Raw genomic sequence first — 25,365 nt, forward strand, 5'->3', positions numbered from 1 at the left:
AGGCCATTCAACCAACAGGTGTAGGGGTTATCAAAATGAGTGCCACCACAACAAATTGCAACAATGTTCAAATCCACTCTGAGGCAGACTGCTGTGAAAGGATTAGACTAATATCCATTAAATTACAGGCATTTAGCAGATGCTCTTGTCCAGAGTGACTTAACACAACATTCTACATAGCATTTACATTTGCATCCACTTATACAGCTGGATGCATACTGAAGCAATGTAGGTTAAGTACCTCGCTCAAGGGTACAGCGGCAGTGTCCTACCCGGGAATCGAACTCGTGACATTTAGGTTACAAGACCATATCCCCAAAGAGGCGTGGAAGGCAGGAGCCCTCGGTCCACAGGGCAGGGCGTACCTTGTCGAAGCAGACCAGGTTGAGCTGGCCGCACATGTTGATCCTCTGGGGGCTGATGCAGAAGATGCCGATGCTTTTGAGACGCCGCTGGGCGTAGAATATGCCCACCGTCATGGCGGCGGGGAGCGCCGGGGGCACGGTGATGGTGATGAGGTCCAGGGACTCGATGATGATGAACCTGGCGGGCTCCTGCGGGGGGAGGGGAAGCGGGAGCGTGCGTCACTCCGGGGGGGCCGTCGAGATTTCGCGCGATGCGCCCCTCCGCTCCGCTCGGCACGACCGGCGGCCCTACCTCGTTCATGATGCTGAGGACCAGCGTGTAGATGAAGCCGATCCCGGCCACGCCCACCAGGCACAGGAGGAAGAGGTAGGCGTCCCGGTACAGTTTGAAGTCGGTGGGTTTGGGGTGCAGGATAGAGCGTACCAACTGGCCCTTCTCAGTGCTGAAACCTGAGAGTGCACAGAGAGCCAGTAAAACACTGGTATGCACAACAGTGTGGGGGTCAATTCCATTTACATTAATTCAGTTCAGAAAATTATCCAAAATTCTATTCATTTACATGATTATTATCTATTCGTTTACACTGATACACAAAGTCACTATGCACAATTGCATATACTGTGCTTATTTACGACATTCTTCGTAAATAAGCACAGATGCAAGCACAAAACATTACAAATGCACAGATACCATCCAAGGGTTTGGGCCAATTCTGAATACAGAGTCTGAATATCAGAATTTAGAAGAAAAAGAAAAGTCAGGACAAAGAATTGGAATGAAAATAAATAAAGTTTGATTTCAAATTGTGGGCTTCTGGAAACATTTTCTGAAAAAGTTTATATGATATTAGCAGTTTTTGAGTCTGACAGAATGCAGACATTCACATTCACAACACAAAAAACTGAAAGTAAGGCCAGGCCAATCCAGTGAAACACAAACAAAAACTGACTTGCATTTCCCTTTCACGCAGGTGCTGTTGGCTTTTCTTCAGATACACGGGACTGATATTTACTCCTGACTTGATTCACTTGACTACATTAGCCAAAAATTCCAATTCCACTCAGAATACACTGGAAATCTAACACACAGGCACACACAAATGCAGGACTGGACACTGTCCATTTGGAGGACTCTGTTACTGTTGTGCACAGTTGAAGGCCAGCTGTGCCTGAGATCACAGAGCCTTACAGTGTGAAGCTACTGTACTCGTCATTGCCTGAGATCACAGGGCCTTACAGTGTGAAGCTACTGTATTCGTCATTGCCTGAGATCACAGGGCCTTACAGTGTGAAGCTACTGTACTCGTCATTGCCTGAGATCACAGGGCCTTACAGTGTGAAGCTACTGTATTCGTCATCGTGGGAACGCGCGCTTCACAGATGCACTGAAGTACCGAGAGACCAGGGCAGGAGATCCAGACGCTCCGATAACAAAAACAGTGACTAAGTTCTGTTGCTGCCTTCCAGAGCTCATTCGCTGGTTGATTTTGGACAAATCCCAGTCATTTCCATTGCATAAAAGCAGCATTATCACTCAACGGCTGCCCATCGATCTGAACACTTTAACCTCCCATGACCCCACCAAGCAAACTGCAAAACTGACCGGTCCTGACCACCACGGCCTTGACCAGCTCGCCCGTGTAGAAGCGCGTCTGTATGACGTGGGTGCCGCAGAACAGGGTGTGTCTCTTGTGTTCCTCCACGCTGTAGACGATGGCCTCTTCCTCCTCTTTCTTCTCCTGGTCTGGGTTGGGCAGGTTGGTCTTGGTTACTGGCACGCTCTCACCTGAGGACCCAGAGGGGTGAATGAGGCAATGACTGCCACCTCAGTGTTTTTAGGTGGCTAATCTAATAGTCCACCTTCTTTCAATAAACTTGTGGCCAATGATCGTTATAGTCAAAAAGCTTATGCACAGCTATCAAAATTAAGAGATCACCATTTTAAAAGCTCCGCCCACTCACCTGTGAGCATGCTCTCATTGACAATGCAGGTGCCACTGATCAGCACAGCGTCACAGGGCATGATGATCCCGTTGGTGGGGATAACCAGGATGTCTCCAGGGACCAGGTCTGTGGACAGGGCCTCCTCTATCTCTGTGAAGTGTCAGGGATAGGGTTTGGGGGTGAGGGTAGAGTACCAGAAATTCAGATACACAGTTTCTCTTTCTAATCTCCAAATGCTGGGAGACTGTAACCACACAATAAAACAGATCGCCCGGCAAATTGGCTTATTCAGCATCATACGCCACACAAAAAGGCTAAATCCATACAGAAGAAGCTGTGACATACCGTTATTGGCCCTGCAGACAGACACTCGTACAACGCTGTGAGAGGCCACCATATCATGCAGCATGACATATTGCTGAAATATAAAAAGAGACACGTATTTCAGATCAGTTGAGATCTTTTCAGATAACAGCTGAAAAGAGTGCGTTGAACTTTTAAACATCAGGCAGTATTTCAAAGACACTTGCAATAAATATTACATCTAAAATCGTAGACCTCTCACCATTGTACTGAATATCCACCCTACAGAACAGGAAACAGGGTGTAACATCTCCACCCAGGAATACAATGGTTTGCGATCAAGTAATTCTTCCATTCCACTAAATGCAGGGGCCCCAGCTGGAGGTCACACAAGTCCCAGGACAGCGGAGAAAAAAGTATGCGATGCTGCATCAGCGCTGACTTTAAGGAGCGTTTCACATCTTCACATGTGCTGCCCCACAGAGATCTTTATACACTTTCTGCAAAGGGGCAAGTCTGAACTTAGAGCAGGCTGCCCATGCCCATGCTCTTGCTCCCTCTCTCTCTCTCTCTCTATCTCACTCTCGTGCTCTCTCCCTCTCTCACACAGTCACTCTCCCTCTCTTGTGCTCTCTCTCTCTCTCACACTCCATAATGCTCTCTCTTACTCTCTCTCACCTTTCGGATGCTGTACAGAGAGGTAGTTATGGATATGACTGACATGAAGACGATGGCTGAGGCGTAGTAGTAATACTCATCGGAGCTCCACAGAATGACACTGAAGAGCTGGAAGACGTAGAAGGGGTTTAGCACCTGTGGAAAAGGGCACAGCCAAAACAAGGGCACGTTTGTCACGACAGTTTCAGCCGCAAAGAAAAAGGTCTGACATGATTTCATTTGAAGGTGCATACCAAGGTCATGTTTGTCTTTATTCCACCTTTGTGGAATAAAATATTTGCCTTAGTATAACTTATCTGCCTTATTTTTATTTGTCAAGCCATTTTTGGTGAAGACAGGAAAATGTACTGGTACTAAGGGAATACCGCATTGGTCACAACCATACATCCAAACTCAGGTTGGTACATTAAAGTAAAATATAAACAACGATAAAAAGAAAAAAAGGCTTTGAGTGTTTGACATTTGATTAAAAAAAACTATTCCAGCTAGGGATGTTTACTAAAGAAGGGCAGGTTAGATAAGAGCGCGGTCCAAATTCCGCACGGGTTGACTACAGCTGCGTGGGAGAATGGGATCATCTACCTCTTTGATTAGCAGCTTGAAAACTGAGGGCACTTTCACGTCGATTTCATTCACTCCAAAAAACAGCCTCCTGTTAAATATACATATTAACACGTTACAACATCTCTCTGGCATTTACTTTACTGAGTTCAGAGCATCTACAAGAACAAAAATTTGCTATACACATTATTGCTTAAGGAGAATTCTGTAAGCTTTGTAGAGCTTTCTCGGTCTAGATGTAGATTATGTGAATTAGGTCAGGGGCAAGCTAATCCCAAGTGGCAATATATTCATGAGAGGTTTTTTTCCGAAAGAACAAAGGATTTCCGGTCAGGTTAAACCAAGCGGTCAGCAAGAACCACCTTTCTGGTGAAAGTCCAGCAATTTCTGCATTGTGTATGACTGTTCATTAACTTTTATTTCCACAATGCATTGCTTGCATAGAATAAACATTTCTGGGTCCTATAAATACCAGTGGGTGAGGTGTGTGGTTTGGCAGGGACTAGGTAGGACACATCTCTAAACAGAGAGAAGTACTGTGCCTTTCCAGAAACTTTTTCCACAGGACTTTCTTCCACTGGTGTGTACATGTTGATGCTGCTAAATGAGTGAAGCAGGTCGAGATGCCCCATGCCTGCCTTACCTACTGCACGTCCCTGAAAGTAATGCGTGCCACCATTTGACCAGTGGGAAGACAACACATAAGTCAGAGTAGCCTTCAGTGAAAACTAGCTCCTTGGCTTCTGAGGAGAGTCAGTTGGGAGCTGTGTGCTGCCTGTAGGCATGTGACCCGGGGTCGAGCTCGCGTACCTGTGGTCCTGCGTCTCATCGGTCAGCCCCGTGCTATGGTCCGAGTATACGGAGGAACAGGTCAACTCCAGGTCCTCCAAACCACTGCAACAACAGCACAGAGAGGGAGTGAGACCGGGAGGTCCGCTCGCATGCGTACACCTGATTCGCTCTCAGCGGCATTTCCCACAATGCACTGCTGTGTAGTGACTTGTGTCGCAAAGATAGGATTGTGGATGCAGACCACTTGGGAATAGATGAGTGTGGAAATGTTGAATTACAAAATTGTCACAAATATTTAGATTATGCTACTGATTTGTCCATAAACTTGTAGCTATGTGTGCGCACAGACAAAATTAATAACTTTGAACTTTGCAGATTTCAGAGTGGGGAGATTAGAATAGAACTCTTACTTTAACACTTCAAAATTCTGCATCTTATCGTTCCAGTAGTATTTTGTGCTGTGGAGTGTGAAATAGCGAATCTGAGAGGAAAAAAAATACAAAAGAATAAAATGCTTTCGTAAAAAACAGACGACTACATGGGGGCACAATGCACGTTCACAGGACTGTCCAGAGTTCCTGCCTAAGACGTCACAGAAGGCCTGATTTACTAAGGCCTTCAGCACATGCAAAACCTTTTAGCACCTGCAAAACCAATAACATGACCGACAATTGGTCAAGCTACTTTTTTTGCACCAATCATTGGTTGTGTTATTAGTTTTGCCTGTGCTAAACGGTTTTGCCCATGCTAAAGCTCTTAGTAAATCAGGCCCATGATGTGGCAATCTGCATGTGCAAGACAGAGTCAATGTGGAGAACATTGTGGACAACAAGCAGAGGCGCGGTGGGAACGGCCCACCAGCAGGGGGCGGTGCACAGTGGCAGACAATTCCTCCCAAGGATGTCAAGAGGGATAGAGGACCGGTATGATCACAATGGAGTAGCAATATAATAGCATGCTGATACTGCAGCCATTCCTGAAAAAGAAAATGAATTCTATCGACAAAAAATTATCTTTCCACTTACAACACCATATACAAATACAGAGGAGTAGAGTGTGGGTGTGTGCGTTTTACATTACATTTTTCCATTTAGCATATGCTCTTATCCAGAACTTAGATTACATTTTTACAGACAATCTATTTATCCAGTTTTGTATCCAGTGGAAGGTAAGTACCAGTAGCTTGTTGAAGGGTATAGCGGCAGTATCCCAGCCAGGAATCAAACCCACAATCTAAGCTGCATGCCCAGTAGAAATCACCTAACTATTATAGTACAATACCTTCCCCTGTGTGTGCGTGTGTGTTTGTGTGTGTGTGCACGTGTGTGGGTGTGTGTGTGTGTGTGTGTGTGTGTGTGTGTGTGTGCGTATGTGTGTGTTTGTGTGCATATACATATGTGTGTGCGTATGTGTGTCAGAGTGCCTGTGCTCTACCTGCACAAGCTGAGGTTTGGTGCCTTTCCTGCCAGGGTCCTCCAGGGGCTCATCAGAACAGAGCGTGGTGTGGCCATTAGCCACAGCCGGGGAGGTCTGGTCACCCAAGTAGAAAGGATTCTTCCCCGTGGCCAGAAGCACGCACACCTTGGCTCTGAACCACCGTTTGAACTCATCCTGAAACACAAGCCATCAGCATTAAGCACTGGCAACTGTAATGCAACCTTTGTAACCAGCTGTGTAACTAATACAACAAATGTGTGTGTGCGTGTGTGCCAGACGTTAGCCTGCATTGAGCAGAGCCAAAGCCGCGCAAAGGCTTAGCACGCTAGCTAAGCTGTGAATGGAGCAGGGAACTGGGACGTGCGTACGGTGGACCGGAGCAGCAGGACCTCGGCCTGGTGGAGGGTGGCCCGGGTGCAGGTGCCCTTCACCCACCACTCGGGCATCCAGTACAGGAGCAGCAGCAGGAAGCCGCCGGAGCAGACCACGCCCAAGCCCACCAAGGCCACTTTCCAACGGCACGGCCTGTACCCGCAGATCTCCTGAGGGCACCAGAGACAGATTAGCTCTTCCTTTGCATTATTTCTTACATCCCAAGATACCCTGAAAATGTTACAGCAAACACAGTGTAGGCCGAAAAACACTACAGTATATTGCACTGAAAATAAGACAAACCGTGTAGCTACGGCTAGTGGTTTTTCTGCTTTAATATGCCTTCTAAGGGGATTTCAAATTATATTATTTTATCGGTTTTAAAACAAAGCAAACATCACATCACTTGAACATACTGCTTATCTCTCCAGCAAACATGATATGCGTAGTGCCAAAATGTCAGTATATGTACTCTGGAACTGATTAGTACACTGAAGTCTGAAATGAATAACATGGCATACTTGTGTATTTTATCAGTTAAAGACGATAAGAAAAACAATACGAAAACCCGAAACACTCAGACTATCATTGCAGTTCTTTGAGATATACAAACACGAATGAGACATACGCAAAAACACACAAGAGTGATGTGCCAGAAGAGCTTACCCAGCCAGCCCAGCATAGCTATCAGTATGAATAAGCAGCATAGCTCACCCACCATTTCATCCTCCAGGCCTTTGTTCACAAGTTTCACATCTTCCTTCTCCATCCTTCCACCCAGGAGCCCCACTGGAATGTTCAGAAATGGGGCAACAAATAAGCAGCAGTGAAAAAAAAAAGACTTTGGTCAAAGCAACTAACAGCACATATATGAGCACTGTAAACAAAAACACCACTAGAGATGTACAGTAGATTGGCAAAGTTACAATCAAAGCAGTGCCACCATCAAGGTGCATGTAGTGCTGTGAGGCCTGTAAAGTGAAAAAAGGGTTGTGAGCTTGTGGATGAGCACACCGCAGAGCGTGTGCCTTGGCTGCAGAGGAGCAGGTGGCATAGGCACGAATTTGACAGCCACAGTCTGGATTAATAGTTTGAGACTTGCAAAGTGAAACAAAAACCTGGATTGGCTCACACTGCTATGATTAAGGAAAGTCAATTCACAGTCATCGCACGTCACCTCACGCATCCAGATTCAGTCCAGGCACCGGCCAAAATGTTAGCTTATTACACACCCCGGTGCGTTCAGCTCTGGATTCGTTTGCAACTAAACACATCTACGCCTACAGGGTTTGCCCAGGGCAATGGTCAGTGTAAGGGAAAGTGCCTCAGAGGGTAAGCAGAGGCAGCGTGAAGAGGCGAGCTGTGGTACTATTCACATGGTAAGGCTAACACCTCACCAGCTGAGAACATGACTACACCACGCCAATTATGTTAAAAAGTACCACTGTGCCTTTTCCACCTTCCATGGAGATCCGAGTCAGAGGTTAACTAGATTTTTCTCTGAAACTTGTGGAGGTGTTCGTGGATTCAGCAGAGGTACAGTGCTGGTAATACCTAGCGTAAACTCCGGCCAATCAGAAGGGAGCCCGTGGTCGAACGCTCATCTTGCGAGCGCAGTAAGTGTCGTGCTGGCGACACGAAGCCCCGCTCTGCGACGTGCGGACGCGTCAGAAACTGCGCGGGCGACGCATTCGTGTGGGAGAGTTTGAGCCAGCCTTCAAAGCGGACGCCAGCGCGCCCATTACCTTACAGCCCACGGGCACAGCGGGGGAGGGGATTTAATTACAAAACCAGGGCTGAGGCGCAACTGCGGGCCAACCCCGAACCGGGCCCAAGCGCAGCAGGAGACGGGCTGTGGTGCTCATTAGAGGAGCTAACGCTTCTCACGGCTCATTCTCAGTGCTGGCGAGGCCGGGCTTTCAGCTTTCAGCTTCGCTCCGTTTCAGTGCTGCCCCTGCAGCGATGTGTGCCATTTTCTAATCGCTGCTGAAGGTGGAAAGTTCTGGAACCAGCACGAACTAGCAGAAGAGACAACGGCCCCTCGATCCTGTCGGAGATTATTAGGAAAAGGGCGCACCAACTTGGCATGTACACACTTGAATTTGCACCCCGAACAATGTGTTAGCTCCTCCGTGTGGTAATCGCTTGAGCGAGTGCATTCTCAGCCTCTTGTAGCTATTAAACAGTTTTTGAAATCCTCCCAGATTGCTTCACTCTAGGGCAGTGAGGGACTCCCAGGGACTCCAAGGTTGGGGTGAATTCCATCTTCAAGACTGATCAATCCATGAACTGGAAATTACCATTAGTAGGATTTTTCAGCTGTCTGAGATGCACCATAACTTTTTTTCTCCATGGTGGTACTGTATGCGAGTTGAAGATAACAGAAATGCAAAGGGAAGCATTTTTATGTTGGCTGCCCTTGACCCTCAGATATACATAAATGTGTGGCCTTTAACGCTGAGGACAGCTCAGTGCTACTCAGCCAATAATCTCTGAGCAAGAACACCACGCACAGATTATCACGGCCCCCAATGGCATCAGTGCCAATGCCCAGCAAAACAAAAGGAGGTTGACACGCTCATAACTGCGGCCTCAGCTTCCTCCCACCGAGGCCATTGTTTCTCCGTGTCTACGTTCAGACCCTAGAAGGAAACCTGAAGACTGGTCACGCTGCTCTTTCAAGGTTGGCTCAACATGCCACTGATTAATGCGTTGATTCCCATGCCCAGTTCTTGTATGTAATAACATTGTTTCACATGTATTCCTAGTTTTCATTCATGCCTTACATTGCATTGCTCCATTAACTCCAATTTTTATCCAACACTGAAACATAAATAAAATTACTGTTGACAATTCAGAGAAAAAGATTACATTTCTGTATTATCAACACAAGAATTTGCTCTTCCAAGGTTAGTTCAGCATTCCACTGATTATGGTCCAAACCTGTTGTATTCGCTCTCTTCCACGACGCATTCAGCACCAGCTGCTTGAAACTCACTTCCTACTGCTGTAGAGCTTTCACCCCTATGATATGAGGGCTGACTGTTTTGATCGATCAATCAATTGTTCGGTTAAAATGTTTTTGTTAGAGCAAGATTCTTACTGGTCGACAAAAGAGTGAGTTTTGTTTTTTATATTTTTTGGGCACCAGCTTCAGCAGAAAATGTTCTGCCTTATCAAATTTTCCCGTCAGATCAGTGTAATCCATCCTACGAAAGCAGGGGTACACAGCCCAGCATTCTAAGACAAACCTAACCCTAACCCTAAGACAAAAAATATTTCAAATGGTGGATTTTAACAATGTTTCATCTGCATGTTTCCAGTCCTGAATTTTTGTTTGTTCCCTATGCTCATTATGAGTCCATTCGCCATAACCAGCTTTCCCACCAAATGATGCTTCTGCATGTATTAGCCTAAGCAAATCACTGAAAAAACGTGAAGTGCTGAGACACTGCCATTTAGCCATTTTGGGGAAATTTTAGACAACTCAAGTTTACCATGTTTTCCTGTACACTCAACTAGCAAACATTGCACAATATCACAGGAATGCACATACTTGGCTCTGAATTCTCCTAGATTCATACTTAACAGTCAGACATCCCATAATGCTCTGATGCTCTCATTACTACACCTGTCTGAAAGACTTCAGTTCTGTAATACCTGTAACACTTCAAAGTAAAAAACTAGACATGGCTAGATGCAGAATGCTGCCTGCTGTGCAAGTGCATAAAATAACACTTCAAACGACACTAAACTGAACTCTATAACTCCTTTTATGTTAAAGCTGTCATTTTAAGACATTGGTTTGGTTTGAGCCTGTATTAAGCATGTTCTGCTTACAGTCAGATTTCTCACATTCAAACAAGAAGTGAACTGTAAGGCAGAAGTGCATTTGACTATTAGCATAAAGATACATAGTCATGTGCCTCAGCTTTTTCATCTGCCGAGGCATTGTTTGAAAACAATCTCCAAGATAACATTTTCATTACATAACATTTAATAAGCTGTGTAGCTTAAATTCCAGAATTCCAGAGTTCCAGAATGAAATTCCCAAGCAGCTGGAGTTCTCCAAGCCCCTGGTACGGACCAGTGGCTATGATATTTGAAGCATAATTCATCAACGGTACAACGCCTTTAATAACTTCAATTCAATTCTATTATTCTGCCAGTCATAATGCTTGGAATAAAAGTAAATATTCACTAAAATATGATAAGCTAAAAACCTAAAGGGTATTAAGAAACCTTACATGTTTGGTTTGTTAACTGAACCATTGATCCAGTTCCCTTGATCCATCCATCAAAACACAAGACCTTCTTTGACGAATGTATTTGTTGTGATTGTCAACAACATTGCTGAGTGACCTTTGGCCACCTGAGCTGTTGCACCACTGAGCAAGGCAATCAGGCTAATCTGAATTGCCTCAATAAAAACGAAGGAAAAAAAACACGGAAAAGCTGACATGCTATAACAATATTAACATGAAAACATGAGAGGTTTGAAAAGGGAAATCTGGCATTGATATTTGTGGACAGTTTTAATCCTCACAAGACTAACCCTGGTATCCAAGAAAATATCATTAAAAACCCACATCCAAACCAAACAAACAGGACAGAACTGAGGAAAAATAAACTTAATAAAACCATGTAAACAAACATTCATATCCAAGGTATATGACGGGATAGTTCCTTCAGCATATTGCCCGTGAATTTCCCACCTCTTCCGATTGGTCAGTCTTTGAGCATAAAAGTACTACAGCCTGGATGTAAGGCCACCCCATGAATAATTTTAATTCATTTTCTTAGCTACACGAATAAATGTCTCAAGTTGCCATGGACAGAAGGAACATCATGTACATTTACAAAAGAATTCTTCATCAAGCCTCTTGAGTCCTAGCATCAAGATCCGTACCACCCTTTTAACAAACAAAATTAGACGTTCAACTAGGAGCAGACAAGACGCAGCTGGCCTCCTTAATGAGAGAGATGACATTTGTGCTGTTCATAGATCATAATATTTACACAGCTGTTGGCAGCATTGTGAGATTCAAAGAAAAAGCACTTAATTTGAATGAAAATGTAATGAAGATGTCACGCTCTAGATACCTTTTTTTAAGATAATGCATTTGATTTGTTTTCTGTGTGTGTCATCTTTGCATTGCAGCCAAGTAAAACTCTGGAATATCGAAAATACATTAATTAATTAATTAATTAATTAATTAATTAATTTTAAAAATAAGGCTATTAGTACAGTGGTTAGGTTGTCTTCTGTATAAAGAATTGCATTCCGAATTAGTTCACGATACGTTACCTCCTCCACAACAACTTGCCAATGATAAGCTAGAATTATATAGCTACTTTTTCCATGCCCACCATGGCAATGTTACCACACTGTGATCACTAAAGGTGCCATCTTAACAGGTTGTTTATGTGCGTCGCGAGAAATGTCCAAAGTAAAAAATAAAGTTTGTTTACAAGAATTGTTAGCCTTTTAAAGTTGTACAGCAGATCGTTTTCTGCCTCTGCAAATGCATGCTATATTGCAGGATGGGGTGTTTAAGTTTTCTGATCTAGTTTTTCCCTCGACTACATTGTGTACATCTCAGCCATCCAATTTTAATTCAGTTATAGTATTTCCTCTTAATTAGGGCCAATAAGTTGGGCCTGTAGAAAGCACAAGCATGCTTGATAGCGAGGGACGCTGCACTGTTGGTTTAGGTTTGTGTAAAATCCTTATTTTGTACTCAATCTTGCTGAGATATTGATTTTAAAAAGTAAAAACGTAATTACATAATTGTGTTTTAGTATCACCATAAGGAGGTAGAGTTGGAATAGTTAGCAAATTGCTCCATTAGCAGTTAATCACAGATTATAAGCAGAACAACACTAAGTCCAAGGAAAACCACTGACTTAAACCTTAAAACAATCTAGCAAGACCTCCCATAACAGGGAAGTTTCAAAATGGGACAATGAATAATGTCTCTGGATTCCCACAGTGCTAGAGCCAACATTTCCCGATATAAAGCAAAGTCCATAGTGATCTGATGACAGTACAAATTATGAATGTACAAATGCAGAGTCCCATTCATCACACCACGTGTCTGCTAAATGCATGTGCACCAGTTTAGTAGATACAGTGAGGGCTATATTGGTGTAATGGAGCTCCTCAGTAGAGCTCAGCCTTACTGAGGGAAAGCTTTTCCTTTCTTGTAGTCTTTCCTCTATCCAGCCCTACTGCAGGATCCAGCACATTAACTTCAGCAGTCTGCTAACAAGGCCAACACTGTGGATACTTCCCACCACATTCTAACCCACCATTGGTACTCTCCCACTGTGGAAAGACTGCTGTCTTTGAGCACATCTCTGAGAGAAATCCCTGTCATGGCATCAGGGCCCTTGGGTATTTTCAGACATGGCTGAATAACCATAGAATTTCAGGTTGACAAACAACGTCTAACACCACTGAAGCTGGAGGGAAAAGTCAAAAGTTCAGCCAGGCAGACTCTGTGGTTTTGGGTTTTTCAATAATGTCACCTTACAAGTGTAGCTTTTGTGCAGAACAAGAAGTGACATTTAGATCAGAATTTTGGAAAGAAAAAGAAAAAAAAAACATTAATTTCCTGTCGTCCCAAACTTAATATCGTCCTCAAGGATATCTGCCATAGATTGTACGGTTAGCCAGAGCAATGATCCATTATCCCAACAGGCAGGAATTCCTGTCAACTGAAACCCAAGTGGCAAATTCAGGTACTGCATAAGCATTGTTCTTATGGTCACCAAAAGGCAAGCTAGCACAAAACTCTTATCTGTCATGTACAATGGGGAACCAGAGGGGGTGCCTCACCTCATATGGCAAATCCGTACAGCAATAAAGTCAGAGCTAATATTTATAGTCTGCAATGCTTTCAAGCTATTGGGTAAGGAAAGGTGTAAAAGGCTGTTTTGGAAGTGTTTGCTACGGACTCGCCAACTGAGCAGCCGTACACAAGTCTAAGTTCACCATGCACAATGCCAAGTGTCGGCTGGATTTGTGTAAATGGTGCTGCCATTGGACTCATTGGAGCAGTGGAAATGCGTTCTCTGGAGTGTTGAATCACGTTTCACTAGCTGGCAGTCTGACGGACAAAGCTGGGTTTGGCGAATGCCAGGAGAACACAACCTGCCAGAATGCATAATGCCAACTGTAAAGTTTGGCAGAGGAGGAATAATTGTCTGGGGCTGCTTTTCATGGTTTGGGCTAGGCCCCTTAGTTCCCCTGAAGGGAAATTCTAATGCTACATCATCCAATGACATTCCAGAGAATTGTGTGCTTCCAACTTTGTGGCAACAGTTTGGGGAAGGCCCTTTTCCTGTTTCACCACGACAATGCACCCCACGCACAAAGCAAGGTCCATAAAGAAATGGTTTGCCAAGTTTGGTGTGGAAGAACATGACAGGCCAGCAGAGCCCTGACCTCAACGTCATCAAACACCTTTGGGATTAATTGAAAAGCCGACCTCACTAATGCTCTTGCGACTGAATAGAAGCAAATCCCCGCAGCCAAGTTCCTAAACCTAGTGGAAAGCCTTCTCAGAAGAATTATAGGTTGTTATAGCAGCAAAGGGGGGACCAACACTATATTAATGCCCTTGGTTCTGGAATGAAATTTTCAACAAGCACATACGGGTGAAATGCTCAGGTGTCAACATACTTTAGGCCATGGAGTGTACCTGTAGACATCAGTTGGCGCAATGTGCACATAAACTTTGGATAAACTTTTGGATAAACTTTAATTTACAAAAATTCCAATCACTTAGGCCTACATAATACAAATAGGCTAAGTGATAAGCATAAATATGGAGCGCTACATTCTGTCTGTATTTTCTGAATTGGTATAACCTTTAGGGCATTCACAGTGATCAAGGACAATTTTCAATTTAAATCATATTAATCTAAAACTGGGCTTAATTATCAGCCCCACCATGAGACACTTTTTATGAGACAAAGTCAAAATAGAGCTGCGATTAGAACTGTAAGCACGATCCTTAGTGAAAAAGTTTTTACTGTGGTCTGATATTGAACTGAATCAGCAGTGGTGCATTCAATAGTTCTAAATATTAAGACAGAATAATTTGATTGAACAAAAATTAGCCAACACACACTATTAACAGATCGGCTTAGTAGACCCCCTGATATACATTTTACACATGTGCATTTTTATTTGAACAATGACAACATACATCTTACTACGAAAAACATATTCTGAGTTTGACAGCAGCAGTGGGACATACAGTACGTCAATACAATTTAAATGATTTTGGAAATAAAATTTTTTGCTCTAAATATTGAGATCTCAATAACATTTGCTTTACCCCTTTTGTGTGTCAAAACGACGTGACGGGCAAAGCGAAGTTCTCCAAGGCCTATGTTTTGGCTCATGACAAGTGGCAGTTACCTACTGTTGGCCGTTCTATAGTTGTGCAGCGGTGTTAGCTGTACATTCAGACAATCAGCCAACAACCTAGGTAGATAGAAAGCCACGTGGCTGGATTGCTGGTGAAGTTCTTGTATATGTTTACATACTCCTTACGAAGGGTCTAAAAATAATTACAGGTTGCTTAAAAAAGTACGTCCAATTCAAATTTTCCAACTATGCGGCGTTAGCAATTACCTAGCTAAATTACCTAACTATGACTCCGCTTGCAATAAGGTGACACTTTAATAAAAGTTACGGACAACCAAAGTTCAACGCTATTACTCCTGTGATCGATGGGTAGGCTACCAACACAGCTGCTATTCGACAAGGTTCAATCTTTATTTGAACAACCGCCAAAAAAAAACATTTTTATACATATCTAACCTGCAATGTTCACTCGTTAAAAGTTCAATTTTCATAAGAATTGGACGCTTTCGATAGCTAGCTAATCGCTGTTTTGGCGAAAACAACCATAGCGTTCGCTGGCATTAAGAAAGAACGGAACTCCCTTTTCTCTGAACGACACGCGCGCAAATCTGGTTATGAGTAGCCTACATTCACATCTGATGACTGACACCACAACAATATGCTGGTAGCATGCTTTGTATTTCATAAACTGAAATAGACTCACCCAAAACCACCAATAACCGATCACCTGAGACTCATTCTGTTTTTACAGGACATTACCGTATAAAGATAGTCAAATGACCCGAGCTTCTCTGAGAAACCGCCACATCATACCGAACGCGCTCGTGTGCAATGTTGATAAGTTGCAAGAGGAGTAACCATAGGGAGTAACTCAGCGTTCAAAAATCTTCCTAACTGAATGGCTGGCTCCCTCACCAGATTCGGAGGAAGTGAAAACCAGGATATGAGGTCATGTTAGAACACAAATATGGAGAAATAGTGTTTTTTTACAGCGATTTTCACAATAAACACATATTAGCCTACTTATTTACTCTCTATAGCCACACGGTATGTGCAATGTGTGCTGCCGTTGCATCTGCAACTATATTTTCGATTGTTATTATTTAAAATTATCATATGACAGCTATTTACTATTTTGTAGTATGCTGTCGACCATATGAAGAAAATACACACAGATTCTATGTTTTAGTAACAGAATAATTCTATGCAAATCGTGTTATTGTATCACTGGAAGGTGCACTGAATACTCTCAAAACGTAGTCTCACATTTATCAGCTGTGTGTCAGGTCTTCTGCATCTAACGTCATATATCCCATGGCTTCTATAAAATTAGGCAATTTAGCAGTATGCAAGTTCTTTAAATCCTTCTTTGGTTCATATAGGTGTTGGCTGTGGTTCAGGAAATGTAGTACATCAATTATTCCATCCATGCTTCAGTGGTAAAACAGTAAGATAACAGGAGCAAAGAAAGCTGACAATTCAGCACCATGCGAATTCAGCACCAAGCAAGGCTGGATTTTCTATAATCAACCGCGGCACCGGTTGCATGTCCACTGGATGGCACTACACCACTGCCATCTAGTGAAAATAGCTGCAGCAGAACTGCAGCTCTTTTACGATTACTCACTGTCACCTCGCTTAATATTTAGCTTTATTTTAAAAGTGTTCAGGCCATTCCTTCAAGGCACAATTAGCCACATTTCAATCAGATGCTTACAGATTACAAAATTTGCGAGACCCCACGGTGCTCTCGCGGAGCCCCTGTTGAAAACCCAGGTTATAACGGAATGGATCAACACCTGTACACATTTCCTGCCTGAAGATGCAATTATTTTTGCAATATTTAATGCTTAATGGCAGGTATGTCCTACAGGGTTTGTTTGTGTAGCACTGATTGTCACATATACAGGAATATCAGATACAGGAATATGTGCCACCATATTTCACATATTTCATGGTAGAAGTAAACAATTTATTTGTGATATAAGCATAACCAGGATAAGGATTATAATAAAGCGTGCATTCAAACATAGTCATTGATGGAGTGGAATAATATTTCAATGGAAGTAAATTATAGTTTGGGATTCATGGGACATGGACTAAATTGCATGCTGGATACCGTTGACTCCAGTGGAAACGATGCAGTCTAGTATAATTTCATTAATTTTGAACCTGTGATATATAATTAAAAAAATTATTTAAAAAAACAAACAAAATAAAAAACAAGCTGCTTTGTGAATACGACCATGTTCATAACTGACATGTTTAATAAATGCACATGGTCCAAAATCACTTTAGAAAATATTTAGCAATTTGGGCATTCTTCACACTCAAATATATCTAAAACACTTATTATTGACTTTTCAAAAGTTATTTATTCTAAGTGCAATTTGTTGTTAGGTAGGTATATTGAAGCTCTATGACTGTCACAAGTTATAATGCTGTAATATACCAGCATGTGTGTTGGGGTATTTCAACTGTTACTTTATTTAGTTACCATTTAATGAGTTTGCAGATGTGACACAGGCCATCATTTATTTCTGTTTTTGTCCATAAAAGCTTTGTTATACACTACCCCACACCAGAGCCACATTACATTAACAAAATAATAATCACAAATCAATACATTTCAAGCAGGCTAAGATATAATATAAGCATATGCACCGCACGTGCAAAGTCCTTCTTGACAGAAGCAGCATCAGGTAAGTCATAAAATGTGCTTTATGTTTGCATAAGAGAGATTGCTTTCCTGATTCACTAATCCACCTTGTAACTGAAAATAGAAACATGACAGAAACATGGACTTTGAAAAAGCACATCATATCAGAAGATCAGTGTGCAATAAAAAAGCAAAGAATAAGGAAAGGTTTTGACCTGATCCTATCTGTTCTGTTCTCTACCATATATGTAATCAGAGTTCGTTATTTCTAAATTATATGGTTTGTTTTTACTGTCAGCCTTTATGCTCATATTTGCTAAAACGCGATAATGTCTTATCCTGTCCATCAGGTGGCGATATTGTAAAACAGGAGTAAGTTCAGTGTAAAAACGCCGGGGATTTTTATGGCACGATTTCAGCAATTTTCTTTACGATTCTTCCCATTGCGAATTACAGACCTACGTAGCACTTTACCATCCACAATCACGCCAATTACCATTGATAATGCTAAAAATAAAATTAAGAAAGCCACACAATTATAAATAATAAAAATATTATTATATTATATAAAATAAAAATATTATTATAGCCAAATGCTCTACATTTAGAATGATGCCATAATAAAGTTTTAAAGATTTAAGTCGTTACAGTGTACAGAACAAATGCTGTAGCCTACACATTCGCTGATACCCAAAAGAATCCCTGCCTCTTAGTTAAATGTATGGAGGTAATATTCCAGTTCATGCAGTTGTCTCCCAGTTTGTCATGCTCACAGTCTGCATATTCAAGTACCGGCACATAGCCTATGTGAACACCGTAATATTCACGGAAGGCACATGTTTAATGCAATTTTAGTTTTAAGTTTCGTACTTCATTCAAATATATGTAATCTTTCTTAAACTAATTCAACAAAATAATGCTTTGAGGTAATTTAATAGGTAGAGATTTTCCTATCCGTTCTATTCCTTTAAGAGTTTGACTGCTCTCCCGTCCCCAGTCTCCCCTACTGTTTTAGTGGAATGGTTCATCCCAGGGTATATTTACAGCTGATCTCAGTCTCTGTACAATAAACACACAGCACTAGACTGACGGATGCGTTGGATAGAAATAAGGGGTATGGAACATAGTCGTTCAGATGAAAACAGATGAGGAAGCAGCTTTGAAGTTAGTTCTAAAGGCGAATCGTTCGCGTTAGGCAATAGGTAGATAGCAAAGTGCAGGAAACAAGACGAACCTCCTGCTTTAGATTTTATTGCCAGAAGTTTACGGGACACGGAAAGATAATGCTGCCGTGGAAGAAGAATAAATTCGAACTGATAGAAGGAGATAAGCAGTCGAAACAGAAGGGTTATGCCGTGAGTTTGAACTACTCCGCGCTGACTTCCTTTGCCAAGTCGTGCCCGGAGAGCGCCCTGAACCGTGTGGGCAGCATGTTTAAATCCAAGAGGAAAAAAGTGAAGATCACCAACGAGGACCCCACATACACAGTCCTGTACCTGGGGAACGCCACCACAATCCAGTCGAAAGGAGAAGGTTGCACCGACGTCGCTGTGAGCAAGATCTGGAACAAGAGCGAGATGGGCAAGAATGGCACGAAGATGAAACTCACCATAAGCTCGCAGGGCATCCGGATGGTGCATGTGGACGACAAGGCGAGGAGACCTGGTCACCTGTACTTACTGCACCGGATAACCTACTGCGTCGCAGACCCGAGGTTGCCCAAGATTTTCGCTTGGATTTACAGGCACGAGATGAAGCACAAGGCGGTGATGCTCCGGTGCCATGCAGTGCTCGTGTCCAAGCCGGAGAAGGCTAAAGCCATGGCGCTGCTCTTGTATCAGACGTCGGCGACTGCCTTGGCTGAGTTCAAAAGGCTAAAGCGAAGGGACGATGCCAGGCACCAACAGCAACAGATAATAGGGGATCAAACAATCCCTTTGGTGCCAATCAGAAAGCTCCTTAACGGACAGTGCTATTACAAGCCTCCAGTGGAGCGCAGCCGGAGCGCTCCGAAACTCGGCTCTATCACCGAGGACTTGCTCGGGGAAGAAGAGGAGGAAAAAGCAATGCACTTTGAGTGCGAGGATATTCTTGATTCTGATAGCGATTGCTTGGGCAAAGGAAAACGGGAACTTTCTCAGATTATAAATGACCTTGGGGAAATGTGCATTGGAAACGACCTGCAGACACTGAAATCAGACTTGCGGGTTACCAGGTTGCTGTCAGGCGAGAGCACGGGCAGCGACTCTTCTATAGAGGCAAATCAGGAAATCAATTCTATTTCCAGCGGCTTCGTGGAAAGCAAAATACAGGCCACTAGCTAATCATCCATAGCCTACTTCACCCTTTAAATAAACCCAAACTGCCTCTTGAACAAACCTTTACCTTTTTATAACAGTCAGCATTTCTGTTGTCCATCAAAAAGAGCATGCATGCCAGGAGTGTTCTGTCTCCTCATCCAGTCAACTTGAAAGAAAACTTTTAAGACAAGAAGTTATGTTACAACTATTTGGGGAGAAAACAGTAATGACACGAAAACACCTTCAAACATCGGCAGCTCTCGTGCTTGCAAAGACTACGCATTTGTTTCCTTGACTTGAAAGGTAGAGTTATCAAGTATCTCTCGAGTATCAAGATATTTTTGCTCTTAAGAGAGATTGTATCGGACCAAATCTGTTTACCCTGACCTGTTTCGCTTGAAGAAATGCCAAATTTTCGACGAACAGAACATTTTTTAAAAATTCAGTTTCCAAGACCGTCATCAGTGGGAAATCGATGTTTCCATAGGCTACCTTCATTGTGGCGCGTGTTTATTTTCTCTCTGAGCCTTTGTGGAATTGTCTTTCCCATGTTATGTTGTTGATTGTACATGGTATTGTTTACCCCATGTGTTCATAATGTTCACCAAATGTTCTCATAAACATAAATGTTATATCTTTGCTGTGCAAAAGAAAAATATATCCCAAGGTTTTAAGATGTATATAATAAATGAGAATCTATAAGTGTGTTTGAATATTTGCAATTTTTTAAAGATACGTGGGTTGATTTCTTGAAACGAATCTAAAATAAAGAACACAACTAAAACCTACAACACCGTCTTCTGACAGAAAGCATTGCCATCTTTAACCGGTAATAACTTTATATCCGATTAAAACCTTAAAATATCCATCCAGTAAGCGTTCCAAACAAAAAATTCATCAGGTTTGGATGCCAGTAAGAATGCATTATTTATTAATGTATTTTTTGTTTGAATGGTTTTTAATACTCATATGGCCTGGTTCTGGCCCTCAACATGACAGAACTGCCGTTCAGTAAATCAACACCTGCAGGCTGTTGAGGTGTTGCAACACATAATAATGTTCCTCCCAGCGTACAATCCTCACTCTTAAAATATTTAAACCAGGTTTTATCTTTTGGTGAAAATCCATTACCACAACAAATATTCCCTGATCCCCTTTCTCCTAAAATGCTCATATAAATTGAGATAAAGGGCGCTACAGGTTTCCCCCCCAAGGCCATATGGAAAGCTCAGATAATGCAAGGCCTGACAGTGTTTGTTTAATTGGCTAAGGGGGTCAGGAAAAAAACAATCCAGCCTCTTCCTGTCAGAGAGGAGATGGCAGTCTGAACAGAAGGTCTGTGTGAAATCCCTTCAGGGCTGACTCATCCTTTTGGATTGCATGTTACCCTACAACAGTATTATTCTCACGGCAAAACAAGCCTACTCTGGGGGGTCGTGCACTTTTTTACGCTTCAAGAGAAGCCATATAGCAAAATGCATTTTGCATCCTCTATTTATCAATAATGGGCATCAATGTTCCTACCCAAATGAAGTCTCTCTCGCCGTATCCCTGCTTTTGGTCAGTGATACGGACATTAAATATAAATGCATGAACAGAAAAGGTGTCACATATCCATCCCAGCAATGTCTACAGGCAGCACTGTGCTTAGAGGGAGCACACTGGCAGGAAATTCTCAGTCTGGGCTCAGGCTAGTTGTTGGCTACATTTGACATTAAAGGTTGTGCATGTGATTCTGTGCATATTTGCATGCATATGTGTGTGGATGTTGTGTGTGTTTGCGTGCGTGTCTGTATGAGACCATGTGACTGGTCCTAATTGTACTGATTGATTATATTGATGCTCAGCTCCACATGTTACACTGATGCTTGTAGGTGAAAGACTCACAATACTTGGGCTTCACATGGAAAAACAGCATTAGCATTCCTGACTGGCTAACAGGCTGGTAAAGCAGATGGTATCTGGTATCAGACTTCCAGGTCCATCATTACAAACACAGGCAGACTTCAGGGGGGTTCAGCATTCTACATTGTTTTTTTATAAGCTATGTCTCGGCAAGTTTCCAAAAAGGCCATTTGGAAACTCTAAAAGGACATTTGGTAACAAAATTATATTATGGGTCTTTAGAGGTATAAAATACCATATATTGTACACTATATGCTCAGGGAAGAAGTGTGTTGAAATTAGCTTGCTTTCCCCCCTTCATGTCACCCTCCCTCTCCCTCTCCCTCTCCCTCCCCTCTCCTTGATCTTCCCTTGCCATCTCTGGCAGCAGTAAGTCTGGAATATTGTAGAAATAACTACATTAGCTATCTAGTTTACTAATCCATTGATTGAGGTCCATGGATCGAAGTTTATATCAAATGCATCACCCCATCAACATTTTAAAATTATACCGCAATTTCAAATGTAACATTTCAAAACCAAACCCTCTCCTTATTTATAAGTATCCTGAATAATAATAAAATATTTTGAGAATGTATTTAGATGCTCAATCATATAAAATGGTCCTTCACTGAACATGCCCTCTTCTGTGGAGCCATTTTCACTGACCTCCTCAGATACGTGATTTCTTCCAAGAACTCCAAATACCAAGACTTCTGTTTAGACTTAGGTATTGCAAAATATATTTTTGTTGTAAAACAACAACCCTTTCAGGCATTTCTTGAGAGAAGTCTCAAAAAATCTGTTTGCCGATGCATAATGTTCTCATAGGGTGTACCGAAAACATAATGGTTTGTTTATGCAGGAGAAACATTTTTTTGCAAGCCAAACAATTTATACACCATTAGAAACCATAATTTAATTGGCTAAAATCTTTCTTGGTCATCACTATAATAGCTTGCCACCGGCTGGCTGTGCACTAGAAAGAACTTATGCTGTCCAGGTGCAGTTGTTGCTTGCGCATGGCGGGTCCCATTGGCTATACTGTGGGACTACTTGGCGAGCAATCTACTGGTCAGTGAACCTTGTAGGTGGGCTCATCTTGCTCCAGAGAGTCTATAAGAACTGGAGATAATAATATTCCTCTGTACACAGAACTTTCAGCTTGTATGCTATGGCGAAACGAACAACAATGATAATTACTCTGAAGAATTGTTAAGTAAACAATGGACATTCTATCAATGAGTTAGCACATTTTTGGGATTAAAATCTACTATGGATTTTGTTTGCTGAACCCTTGCTATGATAAGGACTCTAACTTTACCGTGATTCATGCCATTGATGAATTTCCAAAACGCATAGAAGGTGAGGTCCCCCCAGTTTGCTTAGCCTCCTCACATTACAAATAAGGAACCGTTGTTGCTAAAACATTGGCATTATAAAATAGTTTATAGAGATAAAACCGTGAGTTTTAACATTTTCAAACTTTATATCGTGTGACCAGATTGAACCCACTTTGGCTCAAATATCAGCCAGTGTAATTTAAGGGGTTAATGTTGTACTTGCCAGGGCAGCACACAATCTTATGTCTTATACCCATAGCACTTTCTTACATTTATTCAATGTCTGGAGTGAAAAGGACCTGGATAACATGATTCACACAATATATCTCTGCTAAACAGAGTAAACATTTGTTACCAAGATATGTCATTACATTAAATTAGCTCATTAAATAGATGTCCTTATCCAGAACGATTTCAATGCAGGAGAACATAAGTACATTGTCCTATGTCACATGAGTAATAGGGGCAGACCTGGCTAACGGCATTCCCAGACTACTGCGTATATAACATTGCTAAAACATTAATGCTAATTAACCATGCTAACGTCAGAGAAGAAAAACATGAAACTATGAAAAATACCATAATCTGAACTAATATAAAAGGTAGGATTATTGGTCGCAACCAAAATGCAGTCTGGAAAAGTTACTTAATTCTGTTTCTGAAGACAGACAGACAGTGATTCTGCTGTCCTGACCACTGTGGGAAGTTTATTCCACCATTAGGGGGATGACCACAGTGACTGAAAGGAACGACTATGGAGGGCGGGGATCGACAACTGCCCCAAGGTTACACAGTGTAGAGATCTGGCTGGGTTGTAGGGTTTGAAGATTCATTAGAGGCATGGTGACGCTGATCCATTCACTGCCCTGCCCTGCCATTACCAAGATTTAAAACTTGATGCATGAGGTAACAAGGCTGCCAATGAAGTGAGATGAAGAGGGGTGTGGCATGTGCATTCTTGGGAAGATTGCAGACACAAGTCATGCAGTGGCATCCTGTATTAGCTGCCGGGGTTTAGTCACTCAGCCAGGCCGACTGGCAAGAAGAAAATTTCAATAGTCCAGGAAAGAGTACACTGGCCTGGACAAAGAGGTATGTAGAGAACATAGTAAAAAAGTCCAGTGCTAATTCAACTCTAACAGAGTACATATGAGTCCAAAGGTGACTCTACGTATGTACTCTATAAGAGCTACTTTTCAAATGTTGTATAGAAAGAATGCGCATGAATTACTGTTTCTAGAATGAGAGCTGATTATCTAGCGTTACCTCAAGGCTTCTTACATTAGGAGCAGAAGTGCTCTGAGTGAGCTTTCCCATAGCCTCTCATAGGACCAGGAGGGAATGAAAAGTATTTCAGTTTATCCGATTTGAGCTTTAGGTGATGTCCTTCCATGAAGATATGAGACCTGTGCGTTGGATGGGGGAAAGCAGAGGAAAAGTAAAGCGTCATCAGGATACAAGTTATTTGAGAGATGACAGAGATGACAGACCCAAGAGACTGCATGTGAAGGGAAAGGAGGAGGGAGCTAAGTATGGAACCCTGGGGACCCCCATGGAAAGGTCATGGGCACGAGATAAGCAACCATCTCAGCAAACCCTAAAAGACCACCCAGAGAAATCCCATTGGAGAAGCTGCAGGTCATCTGCTTTGTTTTTCAGAATAAACAAAACAACATTACTTAGCAATTATTTCTTTGCAATCTGCAGCCAAAAGTAATGCATGAGCTACAGCAAATCTGAGTGTCCATTTCTAGAATGTGTCAGCTGGGCTTGAGGCTTCATATGGGGATAAAGGACTGATTATATCTCATGACAATGTGATAATCATAGCAGCTCTGGAATTTCATTTTAATAATGAATACAAGAAAAAACAACTTCAATATTTACGCCAAGTGTTTCCTTAATTTTGACAACTTCCAAGCTCCTAAGGACATACATGAGCATTATAAAATGTAACTGTTTCTTTAACTCATGATCTAATGGAGCAGTATAATAGCTTGGTCAACTGAAGAAATGACCTCGATTTCAATTGTGAGCTTTTGTTCCATTGAGATTGACATTTCATGATAAGCATGATCATCAGTTGTAACAGTTCACTCGTGTTTGACTTGAATTGTACTGGCTTTGGCAAAGTACAACTGATATTTACAATATAATTTTTTAAGTCGTTGGAAGGCAAAATCATTTCCGTTATCTGTCCCAAAACAACAAGTGTCGCAAAACTATAGCCTTCTTTAAAGCAAGGAAAGGTGATCCCATTTTAAAAATGCATGGGCTGTTGCCCTGTGGGTTCTCAAGTGAGGCTCATTTTGCACCTGAAAATCCTTGCTCGAGAACACCTGTGCGT

The 25,365-nt window shown here is 42.2% G+C and overlaps 2 protein-coding genes across 7 annotated transcripts in view; one reads left to right on the forward strand and one right to left on the reverse strand.

The window, feature by feature from the left end:
• Positions 1-25,365, reverse strand: part of LOC118229141 (probable cation-transporting ATPase 13A3) — a 103,148-nt gene that overhangs the window by 12,643 nt on the left and 65,140 nt on the right. The window contains exons 1-13 of one of the 6 annotated variants that reach the window (XM_035420850.1): positions 15,592-15,742; positions 7,171-7,241; positions 6,449-6,622; positions 6,078-6,254; positions 5,054-5,124; positions 4,662-4,745; positions 3,873-3,942; positions 3,291-3,425; positions 2,655-2,727; positions 2,328-2,459; positions 1,969-2,151; positions 658-815; positions 366-554 (exon numbers count right to left, since the gene is read on the reverse strand). In XM_035420850.1, the coding sequence (XP_035276741.1) occupies positions 366-554; positions 658-815; positions 1,969-2,151; positions 2,328-2,459; positions 2,655-2,727; positions 3,291-3,425; positions 3,873-3,942; positions 4,662-4,745; positions 5,054-5,124; positions 6,078-6,254; positions 6,449-6,622; positions 7,171-7,221 (1,497 nt within the window). In that variant the 5' untranslated portion in view covers positions 7,222-7,241; positions 15,592-15,742. Of the gene's footprint in view, positions 1-365; positions 555-657; positions 816-1,968; positions 2,152-2,327; positions 2,460-2,654; positions 2,728-3,290; positions 3,426-3,872; positions 3,943-4,661; positions 4,746-5,053; positions 5,125-6,077; positions 6,255-6,448; positions 6,623-7,166; positions 7,242-10,699; positions 13,815-15,535; positions 15,743-25,365 lie in introns of those variants that run through there. The other 5 variants (XM_035420849.1, XM_035420852.1, XM_035420848.1 and 2 more) reach the window with 5 other exon arrangements.
• Positions 18,563-20,498, forward strand: LOC118229143 (protein FAM43A-like). The gene has a single exon (XM_035420854.1). It carries the CDS (start codon positions 18,775-18,777, stop codon positions 19,813-19,815), a length of 1,041 nt encoding a protein of 346 aa, XP_035276745.1. The 5' UTR covers positions 18,563-18,774; the 3' UTR covers positions 19,816-20,498.

The sequence above is a fragment of the Anguilla anguilla genome, chromosome 6, assembly GCF_013347855.1.
Source record: "Anguilla anguilla isolate fAngAng1 chromosome 6, fAngAng1.pri, whole genome shotgun sequence".
NCBI classification, from domain to species: domain Eukaryota; kingdom Metazoa; phylum Chordata; class Actinopteri; order Anguilliformes; family Anguillidae; genus Anguilla; species Anguilla anguilla.